The sequence below is a fragment of the Medicago sativa genome, chromosome 4 (genome assembly GCF_051527215.1).
Source record: "Medicago sativa cultivar Bolivia chromosome 4, Bolivia_mono, whole genome shotgun sequence".
In the NCBI taxonomy this organism is placed as follows: domain Eukaryota; kingdom Viridiplantae; phylum Streptophyta; class Magnoliopsida; order Fabales; family Fabaceae; genus Medicago; species Medicago sativa.
The window spans coordinates 48401906-48411105 of NC_140752.1; the positions used below are offsets into that span (position 1 = coordinate 48401906).

A 9200-nucleotide genomic window follows, 5' to 3' on the forward strand; every position below is an offset into this window, starting at 1 on the left:
ACATCATTAATTGGTACTGAAGAACAAATAAAGAGCAAAATAAATCAACAATTTGAAGCTTAGACGCTCCTGAAGGCAATATGCTCCTGAAGACAAAAGGCGCTCCTGAAGTCAATTTGCTCTTGAAGAGAGAAAAGCGCTCCTGAAGACTAGTGCTCCTGAAGACTAGAAGTCCTGAAGCGCCACGTCATCATCAGAAGCTACAACATCAAAAGCTGCCTCATCAGAAGCCATTTCACTAGAAGCTGAAGATCAACTGGATTTGCAAAATTCAAGGATTCAAGAGTTGTTTCATGGATCGAAATTCATCAAAGGATAACAGAAGATTAGTGGAACTTTGCAACGGTCATTTCAAAGGTGTTTGAAGGCATGTGCTTGCAATTTGGACGAAAGTGTTGACATTGTACTATTGTACGAACTGTACAACCACCTTCTCCACTACTCTATTTTGTGTCCACGCTACAAGACAAGAAAACAGCTCCAGAATACGGCTTCGCCTGCAAAGATGTTCCTTTGGATTAGGAATGGATTTCAAATTGGTTCTTCATAGGACAACAACCAAATCAGGGAAAAGATCATTGGTGAAAGATCAAGCTTCAACAACAATTCTTTGATATGCTGGCAATTTCACAACGTCTCTTTCACACCTCTATATAAAGGAATGAAGACTTAGAGATTTGGTAATGCTGAACGAAATACTCACAACATTTTTACAAGTGGCAAACCTCTGCTGAAATTGTTTTGCATTCACTTAGAATTTCTGTTCCTCAAGTTTCATCTTAGAAATTCTTAAGTTATTGAGTCTGTATCTGATTTGTATTGTGAGCACCTCTGATTGTATATCAAGTGTTCAACCCCAAACAATTTTCTGTGTAATCTTGTTTGTCTAAAAGTCTCTTGCAGTTGTGCTTGAGCATAGAAGTCTCTTGATTGTGTTCTTGAGCATAGGAAGACTCTTGCAAAGTGTGCTTGAGCAAAGGAAGTCTCTTGCTGTGTGCTTGAGCAATTGTAATCAGATATTACATTCTAGTGAACTCTCCTTGAAAGTGCAAGAGGGACAGGACTACTTCCGGTTTGTGGAAGGAACCTGTATAATTGCTTTGTGTCTTTCTTCTTCTCTCTCTGTGTTTTATTCCGCTGCGTTCAGATTCTGATTATCACTTCAGAAGCGGTATCACTTAGCTTCTGATCAGTGTGTTCAGTTCTTAGAGAAACGAAGAATTTTTAAAAACACAATTCAACCCCCCTTCTTGTGTTTTTCTCACCTTCATAGGCGTCTATGAAGGATAAAAGTCTATAACCGGAGGAATTATCTACGAGTTTATCGATGTTAGGAAGATCGGTATAGTCAACACACACATCATTTTCCATTAGATTTCTTGACAAGTACAACATTGGAGAGCCAGGTAGTGTATTTGGCCTCAGAAATAAAATTTGCCTCAAGGAGGTCTTTTACAACTTTTTCTGTAGCCTCTGATTTTTCAGGAGACTGCTTTCTACGTCGTTGGGCTACATCGCTAACTCCGGGATCTACTGTCAGCTGGTGACAAGCGACGCTAGGGTCGATTTCGGGCATGTCGGTCGTGCTCCATGCGAATAGGTCGGCGTTCTCTTTGAGGCAGGCGATCAGCTGGTCTTTGACAAGTTCGGGGAGATCCTTGCCTATTTTGAAGTTTTTTGAGGGGTCGTTTCCGAAGGGGACCAGCTCGAACTCACCATCAAGAATAGGTCTAAGAAGTTTCGCATTGAGCGGATCCTTCTTTTCTCGTTTTTGTTCCTTCAGGTCCTCCTTGGTGAACCTGGGGTCAAGTTCGACCAAGTTGGCTTCCAGAGGGCTCGCAACAACTTTCCCTTTGTCTTTAGCAGGCTTGCTGGATTGGGAAACCGAGCTCTAGGATTTGTTGGCTTGGAGGAAACATCTTCTTGCAGCTTCGATGTCTCCGCTGAGGGAGGCGATTATGCCATCCTTTGCATGGTACTTCAACTTCAGGTGATTGGTTGAACATGCGGCCCCTAGCTGGGCAAGTCTGGTTCTCCCTATAATGCAATTGTAGAGAGAAGGGCAGTCGATCACCAAGAATGGAACTTTTATTGTTTTCTTGGCCTCCTCTTCACCGAAGGTGATCAGTAGCTCCACGTACCCCCATGGTTGAGTGGACGAGCCGTTAAATCCATAGAGTTCATCCCCAACGTAGGGAGAAAGGTTTTTCTCCGTTAGTTGAAGAGTTTTGAACAGGCTGGTGTACATGATGTCGCATGAGGCCCCTGTGTCTATCAGGACTCATCAAACATCTGCATTGGCCATCGATGCTCTCACAAGCAAAGGAATGACGGAATTTAAAGTCCCACCAGGTAGTTCGGAGTCGTAGAACGCCAAAGGTGGCCTTCCCCCTCGACTAGAGGGAGCCATCGTATTGACGCTCATGAGCTCTTCAAATTTTATTTTCATGCGTCCCATGGAGATGTTCAGCGTTCCTCCAGTGATGATGTTGGCGGTGGGGAACTGCTCCCAGGTGCATGAGTAGGGGGTGATTTCCACGTTGTCAGGGAAATCGCCAGGTGCTCTACGGACATGGCGATGGTTCTTCCATGTTCAGAACCATCACCGATGAGCTCGACGACTTTCCTTTCTGTTTCTGGATTTTTCACGTACTGCTTGAGTCGTCCCCTCTGGATGAGGAGTTCAATGGCATTCTTCAGATGGATGCAGTCATCGGTGGTGTGTCCGTGGCACTTGTGGAACCGACAGTATTTTGATTTGTCGATCCCATTTCTCTACTGAGATGGAGCCTTTAGTGGCTTGATGCCAACTTCTGCCAAATCGGCTACAGCGATCTCAGCAAGGATTTTCTCCCTTGACATGGCCAAAGGAGTGTACTCGGTGAAGTGGCTGTTGGGCCTCTTACTTTCCCGAGTAGCCTTGCCTTCCTTCTTTTTCTCGTGGAAGGGCTTTTTGGAGGATTCAGCAGTAGGCTTCTCCTTCCTGACTTTGTTGAGGCTGTCCGCGTACAGAGCCTCTTCGTAGGCGATGTAGATCTTTGCTATCGCTAGGAACTCGTTGAGAGTCCTTGGGCGATCTAAGAGGACAACTTTCTTCATGTCTGTCTCTTCGCGCAGACCTTTGGCGATGAGGTATAACTTCATCGTCTCGTTGGCGCCTCGTACCTGGACGACCTCTTTGTTGAACCTCTCGATGTAGTCTCGTAGGGGTTTGCTTCTTCCTTGAATGATGGCTTCAAGGGATGCCACCGTTTTTGGCTGCGACCTCGAAGCCGTGAAGTGGGTTATGAACTCGTTGCAGAGGTCGCTCCATGAGTCGATGGAGTTTCTGCTTAAATTCTTGAACCACGTGACCTCTCCTCGTCTCAGAGTGGTGACGAAGAGCTTACATTTGACGGCATCTCGCACTGACCTGTAAGCGAGAACTACTTCGATGTTCTCGATGTGCTCATCCGGGTCGGTCGTCCTGTCGTATGAGTCCATTTGCGGAGGCTTTTCCAGTCCGCGAGGAATAGGAGCTTCTCGAATACGTCACGTGAACGGACCATAAGCGTTACGGTCGTAGCGGGCGTCACGAGTGTCCTCAGAATCGGAAGGAGACCAAGAGCTTCTGCCTCGCCTAGGTGGGGATCTTCGCGGGGGAGATCTCCTTGGGGGAGATCGTCTTGGTGGTGATCGCCTAGGGGGAGATCGTCTTGGTGATCTCCTTGATGACCTCCTGGTGTAGCTCGGAGATCTGATGCTTACAGAGCACCGAGGGGATCTAGAACGGGGCCTGCGAGGGCTCGTTCCCCTTCTGCTATGTGTTGGGGAAAGAGTTCGCCTGGTGGGAACGATGTGATGCGCTTGCTCTAGATCCATCAAGCGTCGGTTCTATTCCTCGATTAACGAAGCTATCACTACAACATTTTTCGCCTTAGGCAACAACTGAAAATCGTGGCTGGAAGCCCAATAACCGTTGCTTAAACGTTTAGGCCACGATTTTACAGGCATGGTATATACGGCCGTTGCCTATTCAATATGTCACGGTTTTTTGTACTTTATGCTACGGTTCATACAAACCGTTGCGTCATTCACGAAGAGACCACGGTTTAAGAGCTAGTTTTAGGGCTCGGTTATGATTTCGCAATGCAGAAAAAACGTTGCAGAATACATGAAAATGCCACGGTTATTTATAAGCAACAGGTATTAACCGTTGCTTAATCATACCAAGATGCCACGGATTTTAACAAACAAGATTTATATAACGTTATCTCAAACGAGTAAACAACTGTTGCCTATAATATATAAAACCGTGGTTATTATATATTTATAACAACTATAATCATACATCGTTATAATTGATTTTCATTTAAATAGTTACATGATTACTTTATTCAATATTATCGTTTAGATAAATTAAACACAATAAATCTTATAATAAGTTGTTCCACATACATTCAAGTACTTCACAATAATATCTTAATAACTTTAATAACATGAACCGTACCATATGATGATGTAAACATTCAAAATATATCAAACGATATAACTTATAATAGTTTACTTTAACTAAAATTACCAAGAACAAAACATAATATTCTATCTTTCCATGCTTGAATCAAGGTTTGTTTTCATCAAATTCTTCATGTTGAGTCTCATTTTGAGGATCATCCATCATTGAGGATGTTGACCATCTTTAGCATCTTGATCATCTCAAGGATCATATTCGTTTCTAACCTAAAAATATAAAAGTAATAATAACAAGCTGAAATAATCATCAATCACCTAATTTTCTATTTCCACATATAACTGCATTCTATCCTTTCCATTGTCTATTATAGTAATTACTTCCATTGAAAAGAATGAAGATATTTTTCACAACAATAATTTTATGTACAAAGCCCTCATTAAACTATCCGAAAATAATCAAGATATTTTTATGTACATTCACCTATAATAGCATGTTTTTTTTTCTTCATAATTAGCTATTAAGCATGGACACCTCTAGGATTAGGCGTGTTGCGGTGTCCGACACTTCTATGACACTCGTACAACACGTGTCAGACAAGTGACCTAAATAGGTTGTTTTCTTTTCATTTCGACGCTCCTTGGACCAGTGTCAGACACCTATATAACACTTATATTGAGCTTGCAAGACAACTTAGACAAATATCAAGATTTATTTCTCTGCTTTCACACACAGTAGATTCAAAAGTTAAAGATGTGTGACATATGTTGATTAACAAGGGGTTATAGACAATTACAAGGTATTTAAGGTTTTTGATTTCAGATGGATAAATTAATACCAAATACTATAAATTTCTCAAGTTAGATGCATATCTCTGATTTTTCCACTCCACTCCGCTATGGCGGCCGGCGCGTGCGCTATTGACAACAGAGATGCATATGTATGTATAGGCAGCGGTGTCGGTGTCCTATGTTTTATACATTAGCGGTTTCGACATGTTTGTGTCAGTGTCGTGTCAGGTGTCCGTGTCGGAGTCCGTGCTTGATAGATAATTAGACAAACAAAAAAAATGACACCTTAAACTTTATGTGAATCTGAACATATATATTGTAATAAAAAGGATAACTACTTCATATTTATCTCACTTTGATCATTAATTACAACTAAAGAACAAAATATAAGACATCTAATTTAAATATAGTTGAATATCCTAACACCACATTCACAATATAAATATATCATCATTCAATTATAATTTAGATTATACCTTTTGATGAGTAAGAGTGTAGGTTGATCTCGATGAATATGACCTTAGTTTGTCGAAGATAAGACATTCTCTCCTTGCACTTAATTTTGTAACTTTGAGCAATTTGGCACTTGACTTGGCCACTGGAAGGTCAAAACTAGAAGCACCCCTTTGACCTTTCACATGAGAATTCATATCATTCTTGTTATGTTTCCTTTTTCATTTTTCCTGGGATATAAAGAACTCAAAAATAAGTGTCAATCAAAACTTTGATTTGTCAACTCATAAAAAATATATGAACTATAATTAGTCAACTCTTTGTCCATCTTTTAACTAATCTAATTCATAAAAAAAATTAAAATTATAATATACTATACAAAGAAATACCTCAAAATACATGTACCTTAAAAGCAAAATAAATACCATGGTCCTCTAAATTAAAAAATCTTCACGTTGTGGTCCTCTAAATTGACATGTGTTATGGTGAATATAAGAATAATGTTTGGTTTGATCCTGCTATAATGAGATAAGTGAGAGCTATAAACACAAACACTTTTAAATTAGACATGTCCCGATTTAAGATACATGTCGGTGTCCAACATCGACACAACAAATATAATTAATTGAACTCTGTGGTTTTCTTTAACTATTATCGGTGTCAATATGCCAGTGTTCGTGTCCGTATATGTACTTTAAAGAGTGTGATAATTATTAATGTATGAGTTTGTATATTGTGGCTAACAATAATGAATGGGTGATTAGGAGATTCTTTCGATTATTAAATGGTGCCTATTGAGTGGTTTTGGTGTCTTTTCTTCCTTGCCAATATAATTGATAAAGTTGTGATAAAGCTACTGCTACGTTGGGGCTTTGCTAATAATTAAGCATCACAACATGAAATTGACCAGCCACTATCAATATCCTTTTAACTACTATCATGCTATATGAATAAAAGCTTCATCACTATCCATGAAACATACTAAAGTCCAAAGAAACACATCACATCAAGATGTACATACAAGAATATCACCAGTCATAACAAACATGTCCATCGATATTGCTAACTGCAAGTTTAGCTTACACACAAAACATTGATCAAGAACAACAAACTTAAGAAGAGATATAAAAATTGCAAAAGGATAATCAAAAACACCATAAACACCATAAACAATATACAAAAACCCATTTTTATTTCTTAATTTTTCCACCACAAAATAGAAAATAAAAACCCATTGTTGGGACATTTAAAAAAAAACCCAATGAACAATCACAAAATCTCAATAAAAAACCATAATCATAGAGATTCATAACAGAAAAGTAGAGAGAGATAGATAGAGAGAGGATACCTCTAAGTAAGTTGGATTCACAACAAAGAAGAAGATTGTGGTGGGTTTGCAGCTGAGATGAATCGGAAGTGACTAGGTGGTGTGCGGTTGAGCCAATCGAAACTGAAGAGGGAGAGAAGAAGAGTAGTTGTGTTTTGGAAGTGAATCTAAATTGAATCAGCGTGAAAAGGAAGAGGGAATGGGTTACAAAGTTAAGAGTGATTTGTCATTTGTGGAAAGAAGGAAGTTCTAGATCTACTTTTCGTTCTTCTCTAAAAAAAAGATCTACTCTTCGTTCTTTTTTTTTTATTTTAATTTTTTTAAAGGTTTTATTTTATTTTTTATTATTAATACTAGTGGAAAGGTGGGTACTACCGTGCCAGTCTGTTCGATCTTTTTCCTATGCTAACGTGTCTGTATATTTTATTATGTTTATTTGTCTAATTTTTTATTATAATTTTTAAATTTTAATGGAAATTATTCATTCATCAAATTATCTACAAATTATTGTCAAAACATATAACGAAAGCATTTATTAACTCAACATATTTTGGTTTGTCTGTATATAAAATAAAAATAAAATAACAAACATTTTTTTTAAAGAATGAAATAACAAACATTTATTGTTTATTCTAAAAATAATTAATAAAATGATAAAATAAATGTAAAAATGAATTGTTATGTAAAGGAAAAATCTTATGATTATGATAAAAGAATATCTTTAAAACTAAATTTTGGTGAAGTATATATCTTCTCCTTGTATTTCTTCGATGAGAACTTTCGTTGAATTTTGAGAAATTCATCTTGATAAAGCCACATGTAATTGATCCTGGCTAAAAACATGTCGTGTGTCATACCCCAATTTTTGACCTAAGACCCCACATTCATACGCCATTTGACCCTGATTAGTCTCTGACTTTTCAGAGAAAAATTCGGCAGAAAGGTATATTAAAATACCTCATGTTTGGTTCCAAGTCGGACTCTCTTCTCTCTTTATATTTTTATATTTTTAGTTTTCTTTAGTTTTTTATTATTTGTTATTTACTCTTTAATTTCCATCTTTTATTTAATTTTATTATTTTTATTTTTATTTCTAATTTTTATTTTATCTTTTAATTAGTCATTTTTCATATTTTTATTTTGGTCACTTTTATTTTATTGTCCAAGTCAAAAAAAAAAAAAACAAAGTGTCAATAGGTCCAAAAATAAAATGTCCAAGGTCCAAAAAATTTTTCAAGTAAACTGTCAACCTTAACATTTCTTTTTCAAAATTCACCATAATTGTCAATCAAAAACCATTAAACCACTTTTTTATTTTCATCAAACTCCTCAGCTATAAATAGAGTCATCATTCCACACTTCAAACACACACTAAAAGTTTTCTTGAGTTGTCAAAGAACTTTTCTCTCTTCTCCCTCATTTAGCTTGTGTTGACGAGCTATTCTTTTCTTCTCATTCTTTTTTCTGTCCCTTCGGAAAAAGTTGGTTCGGAAAAGTCCCTTTCGGTAATTTTGTCCCTTCAAAATTTTGTCCCTTTCAGTAATTTTGTCCCTTCGGTTGTCCATTTATTTTATTTTATTTTATTTTATTTATTCCGCTTTTATATATTAAAAAAATGCAAAAAATATTAGGTTAGAAAAGGGTTTTTGTGGTGATCCAACATCACTACAAAAATCCTAGCGCTTTTATTTTCTTGTCACATTAGTCTACTTTTTATGTTTATTATTCAAAAACAACAAAAACATGCAAATAACTAAACATTCATAAAATTCAAAAATATTTTCATAATAAACCTTGATTTTCAATCAAGTGATCGTTCTTTTTATTTTCTTTCTTAATCAAATTTCAAATCAATTTTAATTCTACTTTGACTCCTTTTTCTTTCAATATAAAAAATACAAACCAATTTTTATTTGCCACTTAGATTTTATTTCAAAAAAAATTTCAAAAAAAAACTAATAAAAAACACAAAATTCATCAAACATCAATTTCTACCCCGAACTACGAGGTTTTGATCTCTCATGGGTACAAAGGCAAATGACCATGTCCTTCCAAATCAATAAAAAATGTAAATAAAAATGTTCCTTTTCTTTTTATCACTTTAATTCCTTCTTTTAAAAAGCAAGCAAGTTTAAGCACAAAAAGTTAAATAAAATCAAGAGGTTCTCGTAGAGTATTA

The 9200-nt window shown here is 36.9% G+C and overlaps 1 protein-coding gene and 1 long non-coding RNA gene across 2 annotated transcripts; both read right to left on the bottom strand.

Moving 5' to 3' along the window:
• Window positions 1–2775: 2775 nt before the first annotated feature.
• Window positions 2776–3483, bottom strand: LOC146929471 (uncharacterized). The gene has a single exon (XM_085707336.1). The coding sequence runs from the start codon at window positions 3481–3483 to the stop codon at window positions 2776–2778; it is 708 nt and encodes a 235-aa protein (XP_085563462.1).
• A 911-nt stretch (window positions 3484–4394) lies between these two features.
• LOC146929472 (uncharacterized) lies at window positions 4395–7295 on the bottom strand. The gene is made up of 3 exons (XR_015006046.1): window positions 7043–7295; window positions 5718–5924; window positions 4395–4719 (listed from the first exon to the last, which is right to left on the bottom strand). It is a non-coding gene; the product is annotated as an uncharacterized LOC146929472 (long non-coding RNA).
• Between the last annotated feature and the right edge of the window lie 1905 nt (window positions 7296–9200).